The 26,294-nt window shown below is 38.1% G+C and overlaps 1 protein-coding gene across 3 annotated transcripts in view; it reads right to left on the bottom strand.

Annotated features, from left to right (window-relative positions):
- Nucleotides 1-26,294, bottom strand: part of ASPM (assembly factor for spindle microtubules) — a 50,594-nt gene that overhangs the window by 11,906 nt on the left and 12,394 nt on the right. For 2 of the 3 annotated variants that reach the window (XM_087424348.1, XM_087424349.1), the window contains exons 8-19: nt 24,945-25,086; nt 24,244-24,374; nt 23,542-23,720; nt 21,088-21,233; nt 20,921-21,006; nt 20,291-20,512; nt 18,915-19,122; nt 18,673-18,818; nt 18,427-18,555; nt 12,642-12,836; nt 3,646-7,962; nt 329-495 (exon numbers count right to left, since the gene is read on the bottom strand). In XM_087424348.1, coding sequence (XP_087280474.1) covers nt 329-495; nt 3,646-7,962; nt 12,642-12,836; nt 18,427-18,555; nt 18,673-18,818; nt 18,915-19,122; nt 20,291-20,512; nt 20,921-21,006; nt 21,088-21,233; nt 23,542-23,720; nt 24,244-24,374; nt 24,945-25,086 — 6,068 coding nt within the window. The remainder of the gene's footprint in view (nt 1-328; nt 496-3,645; nt 7,963-12,641; nt 12,837-18,426; nt 18,556-18,672; nt 18,819-18,914; nt 19,123-20,290; nt 20,513-20,920; nt 21,007-21,087; nt 21,234-23,541; nt 23,721-24,243; nt 24,375-24,944; nt 25,087-26,294) is intronic. The other variant, XM_004438988.3, reaches the window with a different exon arrangement.

Here is a 26,294-nt window from a genome sequence, read left to right as displayed (position 1 = left end):
GGGCCAATGCACTAATAAGAAAACCAAGATTTACTAATTACTTTATTCACTTCCCACCCCTCCGTCCTTACCCTCATCCCTATGAACTGGAATTAATCAAGTTTAAGAAAATATTTTTTACTGAATTATATCATTAAGGATCTATCTCAAAAAATAAGAGTCTTAGAGATATATTTTGTTCCATTAATGGAGAAAACACCAACAAAACAAACCAAATTAGACATAGCAAATATTTAAAAGAAAAATCAATAAGCAGTATTATTTGATACAAAGACTTGGCTACTACACACACCCCCTCGTACTCTCCCGCGCAGCTATGATACATTACCGTCTTCTCTCCAGTTTGGTAGAGAAGCAACCTTGAATGATTTTAACAGCTTGTAATACAGCTAGATATTCCCTACGGGCTCGCCGGCTCCTATACCAGGCTTGAATCTTGCAGGCAGCTTGCACTTCACGAAAGTATTTCCTGGCTTTATATCCCCTCCACACAGCCTGTTAAACACACATAAATATAACAAAGATGCAATGAGATCTCTGTTATTTTTGTAAACTGGAAGAATCAGTATTAAAGACAGTAAATATAAGGTTAAGTAGACAAAAATCAATTGCCGAGACACAGTGATATCCTGACTCTTCTATGAGACTCATTCATTCCCGACACATAACATGCAAACAGTGATGCTCACCGCGGTGCACACCCGCTACCTGCTCCGACGCACACACCCTGTGGCTGGCTGACAACTAAGCCTAACGTAACCCTAACAAACAAATAAAAATTGTAGGATGGGCACAATGTCTGGAAAGCCAGAGATGCGTATTGTGCTCACTGTCTCAATCTACCTGGAAGAACAGAAAGAAAATGAACACGCTGACTAATCCACTTCCAGGAAAGGACTAGGCATCCTTCCCACCTCCCACCCCACCCACCTCACATACACCCCGGCTTGTGTGTCCCGCCCGCAGCAGAATCCTGAGAGCAACTGTCTATCAGAGGACTGTCAGATTTTCCAATTTCGGCCACCTTGTAGCTGACTAAGGGTTTCAGTAACAGCTAGAACTTATAAAGTGCTTAGCACTATACTAAGCAGTGTAAGTCTTACAATAACATAGTAGGTAATATTATCCTTTCTAATCTGGAGATGAGAAAATCAACTCCCAGAGAAGTTGAGTAACTTGTTGATGTCACAGGTAATATGTAGCAGAGCTATCTTATTTAATCTTTACAAATATCTTGTGAGACGATTAGTAAGATCTCTATTTGACAAAAACAGAAATTGATGTTGAGGAAGAAGAGACCAGTTACCGAGTAGCCAGTAAGCAATAAAGTCAAGATTTGAACCCAAGTCTATTTGACTCCAAAACACCTACAACAAATCCTGCAGCCACATATTATATGGGAATTAGACTCCAAATTCAGTTGACAGGCAAGACTTTTAGGTACGGTCAAAATTACTCTTGTGATGCCCTTAACTCATTCAGCGTATTTATATGCGGTTTTTATGTAAACAAACCTGAATACCAGCATATTGGTATTCATAGTGGGAGTCAGGCATCAGTACTTTTCAAGATTCCAAGTGATTCCAACCTCCATCAAAGTCTGAGACCACTGGTATATGTTAAAAACTGGATGTGTAAAATATAATTTTATAGTTTAATTATATAAAAGAAAAACCAGTTGAATTTTCAAAAGATTGTTATTTTGGCTTTTCTATCCCTTCAGCTGAATATAACCCTAATACATTCAGTTACCACCTTTCAAGCCTTCACTTCTGGCAGCCTCTGGAATTGGAGCACTCCTTTCTTCCTCCCTCAACCCTTGGCTTCCTGATACCATAATCTTTTAGTTTTCTTTGTCCCCTCTTAAAACCACGTGTTGGCTTCTCCTCTTGATATCCTTAAATTTTGAGGGTCTTCAGGTTTAAGTCCCAGGTCCTCTTCTCTTGCCCATTTTATATACTCTTCCTAGGTGATCCCATCACTCCCACAATGTCAATTATCACACATGTGCCAATAATGTAGATACAAGTCAAATTCTAAAATCCATACCACTCTCCGAACTCCAGACAAACATACCCGACTGCCTTACTGCACATCTCAACAGGGACACGTGCTGGGTACTTCAGGCTCCTGCCCCCAAACTGAACTCAGCATCAATCTCCACACCTGCTCCGCCCTTTGTTCCCTGTCAGTGAGTGGTACCACCCGCCTAGTTACTGAAGCCATTAACATGGCTTGGTTCCTTGTTTACGCTCCATATAATGCCAATTCTATCCTTCCACTTAGGATAGGTCTTACTCACCCTCACAATCCCGTTGTCACTACCCGATACTCAACTCTATCTTTCCCCTGACCTACTGCCAATAAATAGCCTCCCAGCTTCTAGCCTTGCTCCCCATCCCCGTCTTCCACATTCCTGCCCGAGTGATTTTTTAAAAATAAAATTATGATTCTCGTCATCCCCTGCTTAAACTCTTCTAGAAACTTTAGTCCAGAGAATAAAGGCTAAACTTTCTTCTGTCTTACAAAGCTATCCACAATCTCACTCCCTCTACTGCCAACCTAGTCTCATCTCACTATTTATGGCACTGTGCACACTCTCTCTCGTTTTTGAAATCCACGTCATCTCCTTCAACTGGAATATTCCTTTGATACATTTTACTTGGCCATTTCCAATTCATCCTTCAGCTTAACATCTCAACTTCAGTGCCCCTGGCTCCGGGAAGCCTTCTCTGACCACCAGGGTGAACTTAGTTTCCCTTCTCTATGCTCCCAGCAACATACACTTCTCATTTTGTCTTCCAATCACTCTTCTTCACTCAATTAGGTTCTTTGAGTACAGCAGCTAAATATACGCTACCGTCCATCTTTATTGCCCCCTACAACATTGGCACATTGCCAGCACTCAACATTTGTTGAATGAAAATATTATTTCTAAGCTTCAGGGCAACCCAGCAAGAGACCAACATCTCACACCTAGGTTCAAAGCCCAGGTTATTACAGGTGGAATAGAGAGAGCTCAAGAACCCAGATTCCATTCCTGGATCTGCCTCTCTCTGGGCAACGTCAGCAAGTTATTCCACCTTTCTCAGTCCCCTCGTGTTTCCAACAAGAGATAGTACTCTGCATTCCTTACCCACTGGAGAACACAGTGAACAAATAATATGCAAGTGCTGTGGAAACCAAAAGTGCTCAACTCTCTGAATAAAGCACATATGTCTACAGAGCCCAAGTAGCTCCCAGGAACAGATTAGTAAGGGCATAGGTTATCCCATTTGGCCTAAATTATGCCAAATATCACTTTACCTTAGCTTAAACTTTTCACTTAAAAAGATAATTTTACCCAACAGAGAACTCCCGTTAATCAAACTATATTCTCAAAACTCCTCCGGGAGTGCTCTCCTCTACTGAAATGCACCAAGCCTGGGTGATCACGTCCAGGACAACCCCAGTTCTGAGCCGTCTCGGCTGAATTACTATTGGTGCCTTTTTTCCACTCTCAAAAATGTTGCATTTGGGAGATAAATGAAATGGTCATGTAAACTAAGTTGTTATTCTTTATAACTTGCTTAAACTCATTTTATAAATTCTAACACATATTGGTCAAAGAAAGAATGAAAGCTTGCTATTTAAAGATGGGAATACCTGGATTTTTATGGCGCTCTCTTTAATTTTCTGAAACTTCCGTCTCTGTATAGATCCTCTCAGTCTAGCTTGAATAGTCATGACACTGCTCCTAATTTGTAAATAAACTTCTCTTTGATGTGCTGCAGACAAAAAGGCACTGTGGTGATTGTGTAAAACCACTGCTGCTTCTCTAGACAATAAAAACTGTTTTCTGGTTTGCCAGGCCCTGAAACACTGCTGCAAAGTCACAGCAGCTCTTCTCTGCTGAAGGAACCTTCTTCGACACACAGCCACCTGCAGGAAGGACTGAATTCGAAGGGCAGCACGCTCCTGTGTTGCCAGTTCTCTTGTGACCATATTATGAGAAGCTTTTTGGATTGTCGCTGCAGCCTTTCTCTGAGGATCCTCTGCCTCCTGTGAAGGAGCAACCAAGGAAGCTTTATTCCGCTGTGGAATCTTCACCACTGAGCTCTGAACAGCTTCACGTGGAGTTTCAGTTCCGTAACAGCACAAGACAGATTGGTTAGCACCAGCTGCCATTTTTTCCTCAGATATATTTTCCAATTTCTGTCTAAGTTTCATGCCTCTAAAAGCAGCCTGAATAGTTCGTACAGATTTCTGAACTGCTAAAAACTTTTTTCTTTCCATTTTTACTCTGATGTATGACTTATAGTGATTCTGTATAACAACAATTGCAGTTTTCTTCCTTTGATAATCGACCCTGGCCCTGTGCATGCGGTAGAATGACTGAATGTGTGTGGCAGCCAGCTGCATACGTTGGATATCCCTTCGAACCTTACAGCCTCTGTAAAAAGACTGTATACAGATGACCGCCTGGGTACGCACTGCCGTTCGTGCTCTGTATCTTCTTTGGACAAAAACTACTGTTTCTCTAAAGTGGAGATACTGCTTCCTTATTTTAAAGGCTTTAAAATGCTTCTGAACAATAATGGCAGCCTGATGCTTTTCCAGAATCTGTGTCCTTATGCTCACGTCCTGAACACCTGCCTGAACACTTTCTGCTTTCTTGAGGGCACTGTGTTGAAGAGCTTTCTGCTTATCTTTATTTGCCCTATATTTTTCCTGTATTGCTTTTGTGGCCCACTGAATCTTTCGGTAGAAATAATACTGCCTATACATTCTATACGTGCTTTGTATTATGATGGCAGCTCTGTGTTTTTCCCTTAAAGTCTGTCTTGCTTTCATTCCCTTATATGCAGCTTGAATGACCACAGCGGAATGCCTTTGTCTGATATAAGTTTCTCTTTGCAATTTTGCAGCTCTATATGCTCGGTAACGTTGCTGAATTAGAGTTGAGGCACGTTTCCAAGTCTGAAATGTAACATGCGCTCTGTGCATTCTGAAGGTAGCCTGGATGAGCACTGCAGCCCTGTGCATCTCCTGTAACTTCTTCTTCACCATCAGCCTTCGGTAAGATGACTGGATTCTAATGACTGCCTTTCGTAACTGCAGGAATTGTTGCAAGTGATGCTTTGCACGGACATTTGCACGATATTTTCTCTGAACCCAAAGAGCTGTTTTCCTGAGAGACAGGAATCTTCTTCTCATCATCAGAGTTCTAAATCTCCTCTGAATAAGAGTTGCGGCTAAATGCATAACTTTTAGGTGTCTTCTAGCTCTCACTCCCCTAGAAACAGCCTGAATACGTATTACAGTCTGCCTCAGGCTGTTATACCTTTGAAATTGGATGTTTCTTTCCTTCACTGCCCGATACCTCTGCTGTACCATTTTTGTTACCTTCTTTAGCTTATTAAAATACGTTTGCTGTCTGTATCTTCTATAGTAGGACTGAATGAGTATGGCTGCAATCTGCCTCTGTCTTAGGGTCTGTCTAACTCTCATTCCTCGAAAACTTGCCTGAAGAATAGTAACAGCTTTCAAAATTGCCAAGTACTTTACACGCTGAGTTTTACCTTGATAATATGCTCTGTATCTTACTTGAATTACAACAGCTGCAGTTCTCATTTTATGGTATCTTGTCTTTGATTGATGCATTTTAAACATGGCTTTAATAAAAGTGGCTGCCATGTGCATACGCTGAATATGTCTTCTTACTCTAATACCTCTATAAACACCTTGGATTTTAATTGCTGTCTTCTTTAAATTAAGATATTCCTTACATTGATGGTTTGCAATTTTAATATTTCGATACCACCTCTGAATTATGATAGCTGAAGCTCTGTAGGCTGCATATTTCCTTCTGGCTTTGTAAGCTCTATATTTAGACTGTATAACGGCTGCTGCTTTGTGGCATTCCTTTATTGTTTTCCTCACTCTCATACTTCGGTAAGCTGACTGTAAAATTACTATCGCTGCCTTGGTTTTCAAATACAAATGATGCTGCTTCCTTCCAATACTGTAAGCCCTAAAATATAGTTGAATCAGACAGGCAGCTCTTTTCATGATTTTCCACTTCTTTCTTTGCACATACATTCTGTAGTATGACTGGATGATGACAGCACATTCACGTTGCCTTTGCATCTGTCTTCTTGTTGTTTTTCCCCTCCATGCAGATTGAAGTGTCAATACTGCGCGACAGAGTTCAAGATACTCCATGCGTTGCTTCTTTCCTGCAGCCCATGCTCTCAGATGTTGCTGGATGACTAATGCTGCTGTTTTCAACAGTCTAAACTGTTTCTGGGCCTTAGCCATCCTAAAAGCAGACTGAATCTTCACTGCAGCTTGAGTTTCCTGTCTGATCTGCTTCCGAACTTTCCAGCCCCGATAAGCAGACTGGAGAGAAATCACAGCTGCCCTTGTCTTGAGAAAACGTGTTCTTGTATCACTAACAGTCTTGTATGCCCTGTACCATCTTTGAATCTTGATAGTAGACTGAAGCATAGATTGATATTTCCTCCTTTGACTATAGCCTCTAAAAGCAGTTTGAACTTGAAGAGCAGCTACAGACTGTTGTTTGATTAGCTTCCGCACTTTATAACCTCTGTAAGCTGCTTGCAAGCAAGTAGCTGCTCTTTTGATTTGCAAGAACTTCTTCCTCTGATTGACCTGTGCTTTGTATGCACGATAGTAATTCTGGATGACAACAGTTGCTTTATAAGTCTTTAGGTAGGACTGCTGCATCTTCCTCATTCTGAAATAAGATTGCAGTGAAATAGCAGCTTTTCTTTGCAGCCTCATCTGCTTCCGAACCAGGTATCCTCTAACAAGAGCTTGTAGTTTGATACAAGATTCCCGCACATGCATGTATTCCTTTCTCTGTAGTGCAGCCAGTTTTGTGGATCTGTACCATTGCTGGATGATGAGCACAGCTGCTCTTAAATGTACATATCGTTTGTGCCTTTGTTTCATCCTGACAATTGATTGTAACTTTCTCGTAGAATTTTTTAGGCTCAGAAATTTTTTTCTGCAAATATAAGCTCGATAACATGATTGAATCTTTATAATAGATGTGCAGATGTGAATAAACTTTTTCCTGGCTTGCATCCCTCTATATGCAGACTGTAGAACAATGGCAGCAGAACGTGTTTTCTGGTAAGATGCCAGAACTTTCTTGGCTGAAACGTAAGCTCGAAAATGAATCTGAATTACAAGGGCTGACTGCTTCATCTTCTTGTATTTCTGTAATTGTTGATGCTTTCTCACGTGTGCCTGCAATTTGATGACATTTTTCTTAAGGTTTAGAAATCGAGATCTGTCTCGTCTCATTCTCCAATACGACTGGAAAACACAAGCAGCTCTGATTTGCCTGTGTAAACAACGACCTTTCATCCTCCTGAAAGCAGCCTGTAGCTGAATGGCTGCAGCCCGTTTCTGCAAATAGTTAGTGCGCTCCATCTTCCCTTTCAGATGTGCTTTGTAGTACTTCTGGATAGTCAGTATAGACTCTTTTTTTCTTTTGTATAACTTTCGGGCTTGAAAGCAGCGAAATCTTGTCTGAATGATGACAACACAAGATCTAATATGAATATATTTCCGTAACTCTCTGTGCATTCTGTACCATGATTGTATGACAATAGCAGATTTTTCTTCTTTAGCTTGTTTCCTGACATGCCATTCTCTGAAAGCTCTTTGCAATGTTATTGCAGCTTTTATCTGTAAATGCATTTTACGTCGCTTCCATCTTCTGAACAGAGACTGGATTTTAAGGGATGATGATTTTAGCATTTTATATCTCTGTTGATCGTGTTTTCTTCTTAAACAAGCACGCCAATGCCTCTGAATTGTAACTGTAGCCCAAAGATATCGTTTATAAGAAGTAACAGCAATTATCATTCTTATCCTAGACTGCAGGATGATTGAATAATATTTCAATTTCAGAAATTTTTTTCTAGTGGAATATCTTCTCCAGTAACTCTGAAAAAGGTAAGAAAAGACACAAAGTAAAATAGATATAACTTTCTATACTTAACACCTTTGAAAGTATTAATTTTTCTAACATTTTGCTTAAAAATAAACACACTAAATTAAAAAACAATATATTTTTGAAAAAGATACTTGTCTCTTTTGTTTGTGGTTTAGTTGGTACATTGATATAACCGTAGCCAATTCAGAAATACTTGTCTCAATCCTAATGATATTTATATTGCATTTGTATTCTAGAAACATAACAAATATAAGCAACTTTACGTTTTATTAGAATAACTTAATATATTAGAAGCAAAAAGAGTCAAAATAAAACTACAGTTTTTCTGCTATCTATTGACTCTCAGTAATTCCCTGTGAATATATCCTGGATCTTATATTTTCTCCTTATATCAAGCTTGCTACGCTATCTTATAATGATTGGAAACATTATAAGAAATTGGAATGTTTATGTGAAGGATCTTATACTATCACATTACAGGCCTGATAATATAAACACAGGTATTTGAGAAATAAGTGAGCCAGATCACTTCCAGAGTCATTATTTTCATTAAGAATAAACTTACTTCCTTTTCCCAGATTTAGGAATTATAGACACATAGTTCAAAAGTAGAATTCTGGAGAGACTTGAGAAGTGATAAACTGTCTCTTGAAAACCAACATTGCTTCCTTCCCACACTACCCCACGTTCCCCAACTCCTTAGTTAACCCAGCAATATGCTGGCTCAACAGCAAGGGCTGCAAAGTCTCAGGCTGTGTCTGGTTACTTGTATCTAAATGACCCCTGGCTACCGGTCTTCAAGCTCTGGATGTTCTTCGAGGAATAATACCGTTCCTTTGTCCAAAAGACTCAAAATATTGCTAAGATTGGGGCAGGGGGCGGGGGGATTCCCTATTGCATCTTAATTGTCCTCACACATGGGTAAAGCAGTACAGGGGCTGGGTACCTCACTCTCCTCACAGCACTGTCCGTTGTGCATGCACCTGTGCGTGGTCCAACTACACCTACCCACCGGTGAGGAGAGTTAGGGAGAACATGTGCATCCTGCTGACCCTAAGTTTTTCCCAGCAGATGCTGCCTCATTCCTCTACGACACATCAATCGTGGTTTTCTTCCTACCCTTTAGCCTGACAAGAAATGATGCGTGCACCACTTTGTTCCTCTTACTACGAAGAGATGCGTAAGTAATTAAAACATTTATCCAACTACTGTGTAGCTTATTTACGCAAAATGGCTTTGAAAACTATAAGCTCTACATAAATGTAGGGTATTATAAAGCCACCTTAAAAGAAGTAGTCACCTTAAAAAAGCCGCCTTAAAAAAAGTAAAGTAGGAACAGTGTTGAGAGTTGCAGAAATTCTTTTTCTTTTTTCCCCCTAGATGTTTGTTTGTAAAACCTTCTAACTCAGAAATTGAAGTCAGTGTGGATAGCTTATTTTATACTTCAATAATCATTTCTTCTAAATACTATTACTGAAATGTTAATCAGTCTTGATGTGGAACATGGAAGATAAATTCATCTCCTCTGCTAAGAACTGCTCGTTACGATAGCAATTTTATCAGCACTGTCATCTATCTATTCAAAAATAAATAGCTTTTACTGAAGAGCATTGCATATAATTTCCTCATTTAATTCTCACAAACACGAGTTAGCATTCTTTGTTCACTTAAAGAAAGGAACACTTATGTGACTTTGGAAAAAGTTTTGTGACATATCAACTAACAAAATTCGATACCAGGGCCCGGATTTTAATACCCAAGTAAAATGATCTTTCTACTCCACCGTAGATGCCTGTGATAGATGGTCTCAATGGCCCCAATTCCTCATTTCTCCCTATATCCACAACCTTGCAACCATTGCAACCACAATGTTTTGTATTTCCTCTCACTAAAGATGCAGAGTCTCTGCTTGACCCCAGCTGTGTGTGCAGCCACATAGCTGCATAAGACACAGCACAGCAGACACCACTGAGATGCCAGGCTGGCCACCGGGATACACACTCGGGATTGGCAAAAATACCACTGTAGAGACTGTGAAAAAGGAACTGACATTGAAGCTTTTCAAAAGAAAAGCCACAAAGTAGGAGAAAATGTTTGCAAAATACGTATCTGATAAAGGATTTGTATCCAAATATACAAAGACCTCTTAAAACTCAACAATAAGAAATTAAAAAGTGGGCAATAAGAATTAAAAAATGTGCAAAAGATCTGGACACATCACCAAAGAAGATATACAGATGGTAAATAAGCAAATGAAAAGATGGTCGACATCACAGGGCATTAGAGGATTGCAAATTGAAACATCTATCAGAATGGTTAAAATCTAAAACATTGACAACACCAAACACCAGCCAGGAAGCGGAGCAGCAGGAGCTCTCATCCATTTCTGGTGGGAATGCAAAATGCTACAGCCACCGTGGAAGACAGCTAGGCAGTTTCTTACAAACTAAACATAGTTTTATCATATGATCAAGCAATCCCACTCTTAGGTACCTACCCTAAGAAGTGGAAAACTTACGTCCACGGAAAAACCTGCTCTCGGATGTTTACAGCACCTTCATTCTTAATTGCTAAAATTAGAAGCAACCAAGATCTCCTTCAGTAGGTGAATGGATAAAAAAACTGGTACATTCACACAATGGAATGTTATTCAGACTATATCCAGAATATAGACAGAACTCTCAAAACTCAGCAAGATAAGCAACTCAATTATAAAAAGGGACAAAAGATTTCAACAGACACTTTGCCATAGAAGATATTCGGAAGGAAATTAAGCACTTGAAAATATAGACATCATTAGCTATTAGGGAAATGCAAATAAAAATGATGATGAGATGTGTTGGTGAAGAAGTGGAACAATTAGGACTCTCACGGACTGTGAGTGGGTATAGCCGCTCTAGAAAACAGTTTGGTGATACCTTATAAAGTTGAACATACACTTAAAAATGACCCAACAGTGGCTGGCCCGGTGGCGCAGCAGTTAAGTGCGCGCACTCCACTTCAGCGGCCTGTGGTTCGCAGGTTCAGATCCCAGGTGCGCACCAACACACCGCTTGTCAAGCCATGCTGTAGCGGCATCCCATACAAAGTAGAGGAAGATAGGCATGGATGTTAGCCCAGGGCCAATCTTCCTCAGCAAAAAAAGAGGAGGATTGGCATCAGATGTTAGCTCAGGGCTGGTCTCCTTCACAAAAATAACAAAAGAAACAAACAAAAAAATGACCCAGCAATCCCCCTCGTAGATATTTACCCTAATGAAATGAAATTACCTAAAACTGGGGGCTGGCCTAGTGGCGCAAGCCGTTAAGTGTGTGCGCTCCGCTGTGGCGGCCGGGGGTTCGCCAGTTCGGATCCCCGGCGCACACTGATGCACCGCTTGTCAAGACATGCTGTGGTGGCATCCCATATAAAGTAGAGGAAGATGGGCATGGATGTTAGCCCAAGGCCAGTCTTCCTCAGGAAAAAGAGGAGGATTGGCAGATGTTAGCTCAGGGCGGATCTTCCTCACAAAAAAAAAAAAAAAAAAATTACCTAAAACTGGAAACAATGCAAATATCTTTCAACAGATTAATGTATAATCAAATTGTGGTACATCCATACAGTGGAATACTACTCAGCGATAAAAAGGAATAAACTATTGATAAATACAACAACTTAGATGAGTCTCAAAGGCATTCTGCTGAGTCAAAAAAGCCACTCTCAAAAAAACAGGAAACACAAAATTATAATATTTATGGAAGATGTAGAGGAAAAATGCATGATTAGCAAGTATTAGGATAAGGGTTACCTTGGGCTTGGGGGGAGTTCATTGAGAAATTGCTTCTAAGAGGCTGGCAATACTCTGTTTCTTGACCTACCTGGTAGTTACATGAGTATTCACTTTCTGAAAAACCATTGGGTTCTACATTTGTGCTTTGTGCAATTTTCTATGTGTAATATTTCACATCAAAAAAAGATAATTTATTAAATCAGAATCACTCACTTATCAATAGTAGTATCCAGACACAAAGATTTCAAAATTTACAAAACAGATAAAATTAGGGGGTAAAGCTTCAATGGCATTGATGTAGGGTAAATTCAAATAGTACCCCTCTCTGATGTTATCAAAATAGAATCTAGTCTCAAAAACTACCATATAGATGTAAGGAATGCGTCTATTATGTAAAGTTGATATATGTTAAAAGTTTTTTTACTAAATAGAAAAATAACATAGACATTCTATAGACTAATTATAAGCAATTTTTCCAATATGTGCCAACTAAGTGGGCTAGAGAGAAAATGTGCACATTTATCCCAAAAGAGAAGTTTCCAGGACTCACAGTAAAGATGAAAAGGAGAGCTTGGTTAGGTATATGGATATGCAGAGTGGAAAGGTACAGTATGTCAGCATGTTCCACTGAGTGGATGATTGTAAACCTCTAACATAAAACAAGACAGCAAGGAGTACAGAATTAGATTGTTTGCTCTTTGGAGCATTTCGATTTGTTTAAGCCTTATGCTGAACACAGCGAAGAGCTTTACAGGTAGTAGGGAGATATTAAATATTCGCTAAAGTTAAGTACTAGACAAAATATACAAGCCTAAAATATAATACGTTTATCATACTTTACTTTCTTCCTTAAAAATGTCATTTTGACTTTTTATACTCAAAAATTCTAGAATACTATACCTGAATAACAGATGCTGATTTATTTTGAACTTTTTCTAGTTTTTCCTTTTTTAACATTAATAATTTTCTTTGTGCTGAGAATCTTCGCCAATATTTCTGAATGGTCAATGCAGCGTTACCCTCCCTTTTCAATCGTTGTTTAGTTAGAAAATTGATTACAGCTGATTGAATAATTCTTGCAGCTTTCTCTTTCTCCTAAAAAAAAGAAGCAAATATGAATTAAACAATTATTTAAGACTCTATTTTATTATTTGTAAGAAAATCATCGGTTAAATATTAATTGAATTCATCCTGGAAATAAAACACTCCCCAGACTTATTGTAAGATATGCTCATCTTTGGAGTATAGCTCCTTCTGGGCATGTTGAAATGTCTGATTGGTGGACTTGCAGATATATTTATACAATCAAAGATTCCTAGGAGATATCGTCTTAAGATAAAGATCATAGACATGTTTGATGTATCACAGATCCTTAGTAATCAATGTAAAGGCAATTTAAATGTGGTATGCAGTGAATTCATACCTGACTTTTAGGAAAGGGGTGGATTGTATGAAAAAAAAAGAAAAGAAAAAAGAGACCCTGAAATAAACAAAATGCTTTATAGTACACGGTAGTATTGCTTTGTTACAATTTGAACAAAGGAGTTCACAAAAAAGGGAGAAGCAAAATTTTCCCCTGAGCACACATACACTGTGGCTTTAAGCCAGAGAGGCTCAGGAGAACTGGATACTGGGTTGTGAGAAGCGGTATCAGGGCTGCCCAACAGCATCAGTGGCCAAAGAGGAGGTGGCCGCCCCGGAGCTCTAGAGGCCAGTAACTTGCATGTCTCTACTTGTTACTTTTCATAATGAATTACCATGAATAATAACATGTATTTGCATACTTACTAGGTGTCAGGCACCATTCTAAACACTTCCTGAATTATTCCTCTAAACCTCACAACAACCGTAAGAACAGATGAACAAGTCCCACTCTTATAACCATGAGGAAGTTGAGGCAGAGAGGTCAAGTAGACTGTCAGTCCAACAGTAGGATAGCCAGGACTTGAAGCAGGCAGTCTGGCTTCAGAGTTTATGCCCTTCATCACTTTGCTATACTCTTCAAGGCTCGATTTATCAGTTCAGTTCTACTGAATTGGAAACTAGAATATGAGTTGTTCCCTCCGGTGGAAAGGGACAACATACAGCATGTCTGATAAACATTTATGTTAGTGTCTGGAACAGCCCACCATACAAGAGTGGGCTCTACACAGAGATTAGCTATACATTCTAATTATTATTTAATTATAATCAGTTGTTGATATCTGTGGGTGGAAACTGCACTGTATGGGAACACACTCAACTATCAAAGCAATCAAACTGCTATTCTGACAAAGGAAAAAGGTAATTAATGGATTGAAACAAATACCAAGGAATGGTGAGGGCCATATATTGGATCACTTCTCTGAGAAAAGATTACACAATTCTATAATTAGGTTGAGGAAGTGTGTCCAACAAGGTGATTAAGCCATCTAACATCATCGTCAGTGCCCCTGTGACACCCATGGCCTTTAAGGCTATAGAGATCCAAGTTAAAAGCACCCCCGCCCCACCACACACACAGACACACTTTCAAAACCTATGACAAAGCTACAATAACCAAACAGTGTGGTACTGGCATAAAGACAGACATATAGACCAATGGAAGAGGATAGAGAGCCCAGACATAAACTCTCATGTATATGGATAAATGATCTTTGACAAGGGTGCCAAGATCACTCAATGGGGAAAACACAATCTCTTCAATAAATGGTGCTGGGAAAACTGGATATCCGCATGCAAAAAAATGAAATTGCACCCTTAGCTTACACCATATACATAAATTAACTAAAAATGGATTCAATTCCTAAATGCAAAACCCAAAACTATAAAAGTCCTAGTAGAAAACATAAGGAAAAGCTGCATAACATTGGATTTAGCAATGATGTCTTGGATATGACACCAAAGCACAGTCAACAAAAGCAAAAAATAGACAAATGTGATTACATCAGACTTAAAAAAAATTTTGTTCATCAAAGGACACAATCAACAGAGTGAAAAGGCAACCTACAGAATGAGAAAGAAAATGTTTGCAAATCATGTGTCTAGTAAGGAACTTGTACCTAAAATATATATAGAATTCCTACAATTCAACTATAAAAAATCAAATAACTCAATTAAAATATGGGCAAATGAAGACATTTCTCCAAAGATGACACATAAATGGCCAACAAGCATATGAAAAGATGCTTGACAATATTAATCATCAGAGAAATGCAAATCAAAACCACAATGAGATATCTCTGCACTATAAAAAAAAAAGAAACACCAGAAAATAACAAGTGTTGGCAGAGATGTGGAGAAGTTGGATCCTCGTGCACTACTGGTGGCCCTGTCAAATGTGACCCACAACGAGTGCTATGGAAAATAGTATGGCAGTTCCTCAAAAAATTGAAAATAGAACTACCATATGATCCAGCAATCCCAATTCTGGGTATTTATCCAAAAGAACTGAAAGCAGGGTCTCAAAGAGATATTGGTGCACCCATGTTCATAGCAGCATTATTCACAACAGTCAAGAGGTGGAAGCAACCCAAATGCCTATTGAAAGATGAATAGATAAACAGAACATGGTATATACATACAATGGAATACTACGCAACCTTAAAAATGAAGGAAATTCTGCCACATGCTACAACACAGATGAACCCTGAAAACATATGCTAAGTGAAAAAGCCAGTCACAAAAGGACAAATACTATATGATTCCACTTGCACGATGTATCTAAAGTAGTCACATTCATAGAAATAGAAAGTAGAATAGTGGTCACTAGGGCTAGGGGGAGGGGGAAATGGGGAGTTGTTATTTAATGAGTCAGAGTTTCAGTTCTCCAAGCTGAAAATTTTCTGGAGATCTGTTTCACAACAATGTAAATATACTTAACCCTACTGAATGGTACACCTGAAAACAGTTAAGATGGTAAATTTTATGGTATGTTTTCTTTATCATAATTTTAAAAAAAATTTCAGATGAAGGAAAAAAGCACCCTCGATTAGCTTAAAATAATATGGTGCAGTTCAAAAGCAGCATTTGAGTCAAAGTTATAAGGGCCGGGGCATTCTTGGATACAACAGGCTAAAGCAAACTGAAACTTACCTGGTTTTTGATCATTTCAATCTCAAGCAAACTAATACAGAACAATTTCACGTAACATTAAAGCAGGTACAGATGGGAGGTAGATAAATCCAAACAGGCAAATATATTACAAAAACTAGCAATTATCTGAAAATCTCCATGAGCTAATGGCCTGCAGTCACTGATCTTCTCTAAGTCAGACTGCACATCATCGTTTTTAATCCTACACTGTTACTGAGCCAACCTGTTACCAACTTATTTTTATCTTCCCTTGTATCGGGGCCAAATACAAGGATTTATTTTGCTTTAGAGTGTGTGCCTACTCAGTGACAGGAAGGACCAAGAGGTGGAATGTGTCAGGGGACACTTGGATAATCCTGCTTCATTCATCAGGTAATTCTGGCCATTAACCAAAGCTTCTTTGTCACTGCAAGAGCTTGAGCCATTCCATTCTCAATGGATAGTTTACATAAATTACAACAATGATGTGAAAGCAAAATATAAAACCTGGAAAAGAGCTACCTCCAGGCAACGTTGATATGCTTACTAGCTTGCAATATTTCTACCAGAATATATAGGGAATCTGCTGCTTAAGATCCCAAATAGCAAATGATAAGATATAATTGGATGTCAGTATAATTATACCAGAAAAGGAGCATGGTCACCTGGAGAAAGGAGAAAGGCAGTGGTCTTCAAAAAGGGGAAATTTCCACTACTTGGACCCAAAAAATAAATCAAGAAAAGGGTTCTCACCAGGAAAGCTAAGAAATCTGCAGTTAATACAGGCATATCTTGGAGGTATTGTGGGTTTGGTTCCACAATAAAGCAAATATCACAACAAAGCAAGTCACAAATTTTTCGGTTTCCCAGTGCACATAAAAATTATATTTATACTATACTGTAGTCTATTAAGTATGCAATAGCATTATATCTAAAAAAAAGTGCACATATCTCAATTAAAAAATACTTTATTGCTAAAAGATACTAACTATCATCTGAGTCTTCAGCAAGTTGTAATATTTTTCCTCTTGGGGGGTCTTGTAAAAAATGCAATTATCTGCAAAGTGCAATAAAGCAAAACTCAATAAAACAAGCTATGATTGTATCTGATCAATACTAGGCTATCTTGAGCAGAAAATAAAGTAGATTTCATTTACCAAAAGAGAAAAATACATCTGGGGACCCGCCCAGCGGCGTAGTGGTTAAAGTTTGTGCATTCCACTTCAGTGGCCGGGGGTTCGCAGGTTTGGATCCAGGTGTGTACCTACACACCACTCATCAAGCCATGCTGTGGCGGCATCCCATGTACAAAAAACAGAGGAAGATTGGCAACAGATGTTAGCTCAGGGCCAATCTTCCTCAGGAAAAAAAAAAATCTAATTGATATCTGTTTCAAGGAATATTAAATCTCTCATTTAATGCCATATAAAAAGAATGAATGAAATAATTTGAGGACTTCCAGGACAGAGTCTTCCCTGAAAACTTTCCTAAAACAATTCTCCTAGAAGCCTCCAGAAGTCATCCTCCAAGGGATATGTGGGCACAGGAGGCACATCCTGAGAAGATGAGGGGCAGAAAAAGGCAGAGAATGGTAGCAGAGAAGACCATTGGTGAGTGTGAGCCACTGCCTATTTCCCAGAAGTGACTATCAAGACTTTGAAAGGGGCAAGAGCAAATTAATCCAATTAGTGTTGCTTCCAGGTCTGATATGGTCTGAGAGAATAATGTAAGAGTTGCCAAAATTTAGCTGTTACTAAGAACTTTATCATAAATGGGCTGTAATTCAAAATTGAGGAGTGACAGTGAGTAGAACATGTTTCTGAAATATCCGATAAATGTTAGGAAGCATGGCTGCTTGTTTTATTTTGCTTGATTTTTCCAAATAAATAAATATAGCATTATTAGTGGAAGGAGTAGGGAGATAAAAGGATTAAAATAGTTTGTTCAACTTGATTGAGAACATTTCTCTAATTGTTAAAAACGACATTTTTTTCAGAACTCAAGAAAACATTTTATGTTAAGGCAAATTTTCCTACTATTGGGGTCACAAAGGGAAACAATAAATAACATCCTTAACCCTGTGCCCAGATTCTAAACATTGTGAGAAATAAAACAGTGAAAACCAAAAGACCACTTTTAAACGAATAAAGGATAAACTGGAAGACAGTTTCATGGCAGAGAAAATGAGCTGGCTAATTGAACCGCAAAATCAGACACTTGACACCCAGGCCCAAGCAGAGACAGCTAAGGTCAAGCCTCCCAGAGCACAGCATGAAAAATTCATGGAAAACTCCTGTTCCCTGCAGGCAAGTCAGATTCCAGGAGGAAGGAGGGCAGAGCTGAGTCAGGCATCCTATTTATTTTTTACAAATTTACAAAGTGGATAAGTTATTCCACTTCCCCTAGAGAAGACTAAATGAAAGGGTGGACAGAGGCTGCAAGATACATCAAATGAAGGAAACATCAGGAGTTAGGGAGAAATATCCATCCCCAACCCCACATTCACGCAATTATTAAAATTACCTCAATAATTTCATACATCAGTAAAATGTAAAAACCATATCAAGAATCAATCAACTGGCATCTTACAAACCACAATTTACATGACAGTGTTTTCATTCTGGAGGAGTACCTGATGGCGTTTCAGATCCGTTTTTAGTTTATATTTCCTCCAAGTTGTTTGTATCAGTCGAGCAGCTCTTGTTTCTTTACGAAGATCCAAAAGCCTTGCACAAAGACATGACAAATAAGTGATAACCACCTATGAGAAAACAGAAAAGATAAAAGGAGAAGATCTACAGAGAATGTGCAACTTACTGTCATCTTCGGAGACTCTTACTATCAAGAGTTATTAGTTAGAAACTCTTCTTTTACCTACCTTCTCGTCTGGAATTGTATTTGACATATCGGAATGATGGATCATAGCAGGGACTCCACCAAGGTCTCTAACTGCGGACCTCACCAACTGAAAATTTTTCTTCTCATTTTCTAGGAGTTCTTTGTATACTTCTGAAGCATTTTCTACTATGCAAGTAAAAGAGAGAGATTAGACTGCTCTGGCCAAAAATCAGACATGGCAAAGAAAAAATGGGAAAAGTTAATCAACCAGAAGGGACTAACCGTGATTGGGTGTTTTAAGAGACATTTCCAAAAAGCTCCCATCAGACTCAGATGATGAATTTAACACCACTGAACCAGTCTGCGTACATTCCACGGTCTGGGTAGTACGCTGACATATAGCGTCAAGAGGTACATAGTAAGGATGATAGTGGTGGATCAGGTAACATAACACCCGACCATCTGAGAAAGACACTGTAAAATTCTCCACCTGATTAGGAATACCAGAAAAATAATTAACTAGATTTAGATAGCAATATAGATACTAATCGTTTTACAGTCCATATTTCCTTTTAAGAACAGCTATTAAACATTAATTTCTAACAGCACCTAGTATAATACCATAGTCAAAGCCAAATTCTCAATTATAAAATATTAACTATTCCAAAAATAGAATTTGATTATATCGTTGTGTTGGGTTGGATAGGGTCTGTCAAAAAGCCATGTCCTTCCCTGGAACCTCATAATGTGACCTTATTTGGATATAGGGTCATTGCAGATTTGATTAACATGGGGTCAGACTGGAGTAGGGTGGGTTCTTAATCAAATATGACTGGTGTCCTTAATAGAAAAAGAGAGAGATGCAAAGACAGACACACACGGAGAATGCCATGTGAGGACAGAGGCCGAGACTGGAGTGATGTGTCTACAAGCCAAGGGATGCCAAGGATTGCCAGCAACACCAGAAGTTAGGAGAAGGGCATGGAACAGATTCTCCCCTACAGCCTTCAGTGGCTTTCTGGCATTTAATGAAAACATAGAACATTATCCACATATTTGACAATTTTTCTAACAATGCTTGTTCAAGGTATAGCAGTTTACCATGCTTAGTTACATGTCCTCTGTGTTACCTTTCCTGCTTTATATTCCTTATCAGCTATTATATTCATGTGTGTCAGGACAATTTATTTTCATGTATTTACAAGTAAAGGTACATTTCATACAGAAATACAGTATCAATCTAACAAATGATTATAAAGGACAAAAATTAAATTTTTTTCTTCCTCTTTCTACCCAGTGGTAATGTTCTGTATTGTCCCTTTCCACATGGGGGTTTATGTGCATTTAACTGTGCAATAAGGGTGTGACCCTTTGGCACCCCAGTTTTATGCAAGTATCTCCTATGAAGACTCCCACTAGGAATTTTTTCTTTCTTACTAATACATAAAATAATCATACATTATACAATTGTTGACATCTTAGATAAGATAAAACATGGTATGTGATAATATCCTCACTCATTCGAGGAAAAGTTGGCTTATACATATAAACTAAATTATTTAATAAATGCAAGAAAAGATTTTATGCATTAAGTTTAATTGACTCTAATCAAATGTTATCTAAAGATATTCAACTAAAATAAAAACAAAGAAACTTACTTTTTTATTATAGAAGGCACAAACAGCATTTACCCAATCCATCAACAGCTTTATGCTTCCACTGTATTGTTCAAAAGAACTGCTACTCCTTTTGTCTTGTTTCTTACTGGTAACACTATCAGAACGGCACGAGAGTGCAGACATTGTTTTCTTCATACTCTGTGTGTGTTTTAAAAAGTCAATTTCTTCCTTTAACTGATCTAAATTAAGGGAAATATCCACCTGAAACACAAAACAAGAATAAATATCACCATATTTTTCATATATGATTTTAACCCACAGAAGTTAAAGTCTTCTATCATTTTTTTTTTAAGGCAAACAAATGTGTAGTGGTTAGTGCACAGGATTTGGGGCCACATGAGCCTGGGTTCTAATCTCATCTCTGTCCTATCAGTGATGTGACCTTTAGCTTCAGTTTCCTCACCTAGGAAGTAGTGATAACACCTACCTTACAGGGGTGTTGTGAAAATTAAATTGGAACATATATAAAGCAATTATCACAGTTCCTGGGACAGAATAAAGTCCAGTAAGTAAAAGTTATCATTGTTAGTCTTTATTTGATGCAAAATGCTGTTATAAATAAATATTGATTATTGATAAAAAGTGCAAAATGTACCAAATGTACCATACCTGAAAAGCAAATGCTATTTTCCAAAGCAGCGCAAGAGTTTTTTCTCTGTGTCTATCCACAATATCCTTAGACAGGATTGTATTTCCTGCAAATGAAAAGATAGTCCTTTAGCACAATGTAAGTGCCTATCGATTTTCAGTGAGTTTTATCGTCACTCAATATTTACCATGTTCATCATTTAATTGAATTCCTCGTGATTTAAGAATTTGAAGAACGACGTCAACATTGTGCATCTTCTGAAGACGACTTATTGCAGGAATCCTGAGCTTCTTTGAGAGAGACTGGTCCCCTGTGAGAAGTTCCATGGTTCGTCTAATGGTAAATTTTCAGATGAAATTGGTAATAAAAGCATATACGAATAATGAACTTCATTTAAATATAGTTGTCACTCACATAAATCCCCCAAATGTCAAAAGTTTTAGGTTAGAAAGACTTCAAAAGCCTATCTCAAAACTCTGTTGCTCCACAGTTAGCAAATAGAGTTATTTCTCATTTTAACCCTGGGGGTTGAGGTCTATGAATAGAATGGAAGAAAGAAAAATGAGATATACACACACAAACGCACATATGAACAAGAAAACAGGGTTCTATAGGGAAAAGGAAAAGGAAAACGGATGTTTCTTGAGGGCTCACGGTATTCTACACATCAAGTGCTGTCTTTTCTTATTTTGGTCCTCATGACAAATCCCACAATCAGGCATTATTATCCTGGTTTTTTCGCAGATGAATAAACCAAAGCACAGAGAAGTTAAGTAAATTGTCTATGGTCACATAGCTAGTAATGACAGATCTAAGATCAGAACTAAAACCCAGTTTTATCAGTGACGAAAGCCATTCTCTTATATCTATTCCAGATTACTGTAAAAATATTTGAGTGCTTACCTTAAAAAGACATAAATACCACAGTTTAAATTCAAACCCCTAATACCGTCTAGGTCACTAGTGTTTTATCTACTAGACAATAATTGCTGTTTCCACAGAAAAAAGCAAGCCCTGATTACTGTATATAGCTAAAGTTCATCAGAATTGTTTATAGAACCATCATTTCCAAAGGTTAGAAAGCAACTTATGATCATTCTAGGCCAACCACCCAATCGATGTATGAAGCATTTCTGCAACAGCAGACTGACCTACCACCTATGGCATTGGTGGATTAACCATTCCCAAGTATTCTCAGATGACCTCAAAGATCTATGATCATTTTGCTGACACTGAAGAAAAGAGATATTTGGAATGCAAGATAGAGTCTCATAGCTAGTAAGAGTTCCTGACCACCTACAATGCATCAACATCCAATGTTGCTGAGACCTCAGTAACTCCTGTGAAAACATAAAACATGTCTTTCTTTGTGAAAAATAGCACAGAACACAAAACCAATCACTGCTCCTCCTGGAAAGGGGAAAAAGTCTAAAAATGTGAATTCCTATTGGCCAGAAAACAGATGTGGTGGCTTGGATCTATGAAATGAAAAAATGAAACAAATATAAAAATCATATGTGAAACATTTTCAGCAAATGCTCTAGACTATACAGAAAGTGCTCAGGTGAGAAAACTATAGTAAGTTCAAAAGACTTTACCTTGTAAGAATCTATCATCAGAAAAGAAAAGAATGTTCGTGAAAATTTAATTTAGAAGGAAACAAGTGACACGTATGTTGTTTTTGAAGAACTGGAGATTCATAAATATCTAGGGATCCCTTCCTCACAAATGTGGAACATGACATAAATTGGAGAGTTTCCCTGAAACACCACAAACGTCCCCAATCCAGATATCCTAAAGAGGCCAAACCTAGTACCACGCTAAAGGCCACTCCTTCCAGAGCAGGAATTTTAACTCATCCTACTTATACCAAAGCCAACTTTGAGGATTACAGTTTGTTACTGAGGAAATACTGTGTGACTGGAAGCCAGGCATCCTGAGTTTATATCCCAAAGCCACTCACAAAACTTGGGCACACCATTTTACTTCTTCATCTTACTTTTCCTCCTGTGTAAAACAAGGTTAATACTACTAAAATTGGTCTCAAATGATGTAATACTCAAGAAACCACTGTTGGGCCAGCCCTGGTGGCCTAGTGGTGAAGTTTGGCATGTTCCACTTTGGTGGCCTGGGTTCAGTTCCTGGGTGTGGACCTACACCACTCATCTATCAGTGGCCATGCTGTGGCGGCAGCTCACATACAGAGAGAAAAGAGGAAGGTTGGCAACACATGTTAGCTCAGGGTGAATCTTCCTCAGCAAAAAGAAAGAAAAAGAAAAAAGAAGAAGCAAAAAAAAGAGAAACCACTATAGACACAAAGTGTTATTTAAATGTTTGATATTTTCGTTAGTTCCATGCTTTTCCCCACTCCTATTCTGGGGCATCAGTAGTTCCTACTCACAGACCCTAGTCACATGCCAGCAGGGGAATAAAAATGTGTGGATAAGAGGCAAGGTTTCTGGGCCTAGGGTTGACACCATTTTCCCAAAGTGTTGCAGATACTTATCCCAATTTGTTTTAAGCCTAAATTTATTCCATTAAATGCAAGAGCAAGAAAGATTGTATAAATACAGAAATAAGTGTTTTCCAGAAAATTTTAGTCTCTTCCCTTAAGTAAAATAATTCTATTTCTTATACTTACACAAGACGCACTCCACACTGCAAGTCCACAGCAAGATTTGTAACAGCAAAATCAAACTCATCAAGCGGTGTCTGAATGTGGTGAACAGGTAATCCCAATAAGCTAAGGTAACGGGAAAGGTCACCACTACTGCCACTAAGGAAGTCTCGTGAAAAAGCCAGAAGAATGTCTTTACTCGTCTGTGGAGAAACAGGTTACAGGCATTATATTCCAATATTATAATTTTGTTTACAATAAAAACAAACCCTTTAAATCATTCTGTACCTATAGAAATAATGTAAAATTAATAGTAGTATAAAAAGATTGTTACTTTCATATCATACGGTAATCATGCAAATCTCATCTGTTTCCAATTTAAGACCTTTGAAAAAATTGCTCATAATAATACACTCTAAAAATTAGCATTAATTCGATAATATACTAAATTAGGAAAGAAATTTCCCCCTCAAATTCCTCAGCAGCATAGTTTCATTCTTTCTCAAATCAAAGTTAAGAATAAGGTGATGAGCTGGTGGAACATCAACCAACACGCCAGGCAGTGTTAGAACCACTGACAGGACTCACTAGACAAGCATTCCTATTCTACACCAGAGCACTGTTCTTTGAGAAACTCACTTTTTCTAAAGAGAAAATATACAATAAAAGCAAGCAAAAGTCTCAAATGAGACATATAAAACGTAAAATATAAAACGAAAACTATACCTTGAATTCAGCATCTTTACAGAAGAGGCAAGGATCATGATCAATAAGTCTGGAGAGTTTGGCATAATCAAGGAAACAAACCAACAACAGTAACTTTTTCAGTGTAAACTTAGACAAAGCTTCTTCGTGACCTTAAATAAAGTATAAAAAAGTATAGCAAGTTAACTGCGAACAACAAGTTTCACCTTAAAATATGATGACAACATGTGCTAGTAAAGAAGTACCAGCACATGTACAGCACTGTGTGCCTGCTTCGTGCTTTACGTGATGGGATTCACCCAACACTCACAAGAACGCCAGGAGACACACCTACAACTTAGTGTTTCTAATTCATGGAGAAGGAAATAGAGGCAGAGACATCTAGTGATTTAATTCTTCTCAGTCAACAAATATTTAATGAGCACCTAATAGATGCAGGTACCATCCTACATGCTATATATACAGTAGCAAACTAAAACAAATATGATCCGCATAGAGCTGACAGCCTACTTGGGGGGAGAAGTGAGTAGAGACAATCAACAGGTGGAAATAATTATAGTGATAGAGGGAACAGTGGGGGTGGAGGAAGGGACAGCAGTGGAAAGAGAGACTGTTTATGTTGGTTTCTCTAAGAAGGTAAATTTCAAACAGAGACAGAAAGAATGAGAAGAAGCCATGTATGCATAGCCTGGAGAGAATGCAGTGGAGACAGAACTCCTTACCTTCTCCATACAGATGAGGAACAGTGGGGTGTCTATATTCAGCTGCTATATCAGGATTCCAAAGTAAGCGATTCAGAATAAACACAGCCAACCCCATGACATCACTGTTGTCTTCCAAAGATATGAGTTCTCCATAAATTGTCTGAAAAGAAATTAAAGCCAAAGTCAGGACTATGTTATCTCTAAGAAGCAAAGGGATGCAGTAAGGGAAGGGCAGACACGATCTTCTAAGGAACTGGCAATGCTCTACTTCCTAAATAGTAAGGAAGTGACACCAATATTTGCTAAGTAGCCTCTTTAAACTGTACATATATGTTTGATGCATTTCTTAGTAGATATAGTATGCTTCATAATGAAAAAAGACAAAAGCTCAAGACTAAAATAAATTCTTAAAAATCATATGACAAGCAATATTTGCATTTGAATTTTTTCCTTTAAGCTAAAGAACTATCAAATGTAGGCATGTTGTTCAAAGGTAATTATAACTGTCCCACCAAGTAGATCATGAAGGTACAACAAAAACCTAAACATTCAAAATTTTCTAATAGTTAACAAACGGAAAACCATTCGTAAATCATCTAAGATCATAATTTGGGAAGTTCAGATCTGTTTATAATCAATGACTTAAATATGAAATAAATTTAGTATCAATATGCTTATTATTAATGATGTTTAAAGCAATTAGAAAACACTAAAAATGGAGCAAATTATATTCTATAACCTTACGTTGACAAAATATAGAGACAAAAGCATGGAAAAGTACTAATATCTGCCAAAATAAGAAAATTTTATCTTGATTTATTTTGTTGGCCTTTGATGCTTTCCTAAAACCCCCAAAAGTCATGCCCGCTAATAGAACCCTGAGGCGTGATGGTGCGGGAGAACATTTTGTTCACAATTATTCATCCCTCCCTTCCCTGTAAAAGGATTATTACATATCCCAACCAACTGCCACAGACCTGCTGTGTCTCTTGTGGGAGGATAATATTCCTGCCTCATGTGTGTTTGGCCAGGTAATGTGGTTTGGCCAGTGGAATATGGACAGACGTGACGCACACTAATCCTAAGCAGACGTTTTAAAAGGCATTGCAAGTTTCTACCTAACTCTCCTGCTTTTTACCTCCACCGCAAGAAAGCTATGCCCCAAACAGAGAGGTTCTGCTTCAATTGAGGATCCAGAATTATTTGACGTGTGAAGCAAAGCCAGTTGATATGTAATTTTCTGATTAACCTTTCATTGAAAGAAATAAGAAATTGAATTGAATTTCAATTCAGTTGAAGTAAGGATGGAAATAACTCTTAGCAATGACACTACCAAGCTGTGTGACCATAGCAAGCTTATCATTTGTT

The sequence above is a fragment of the Ceratotherium simum genome, chromosome 36, assembly GCF_057802395.1.
Source record: "Ceratotherium simum simum isolate JZ-2026a chromosome 36, ASM5780239v1, whole genome shotgun sequence".
In the NCBI taxonomy this organism is placed as follows: Eukaryota; Metazoa; Chordata; class Mammalia; order Perissodactyla; family Rhinocerotidae; genus Ceratotherium; species Ceratotherium simum.
Note: the sequence above shows the minus strand (reverse complement) of the source record. Positions and strands in the feature narration are given on the sequence as shown.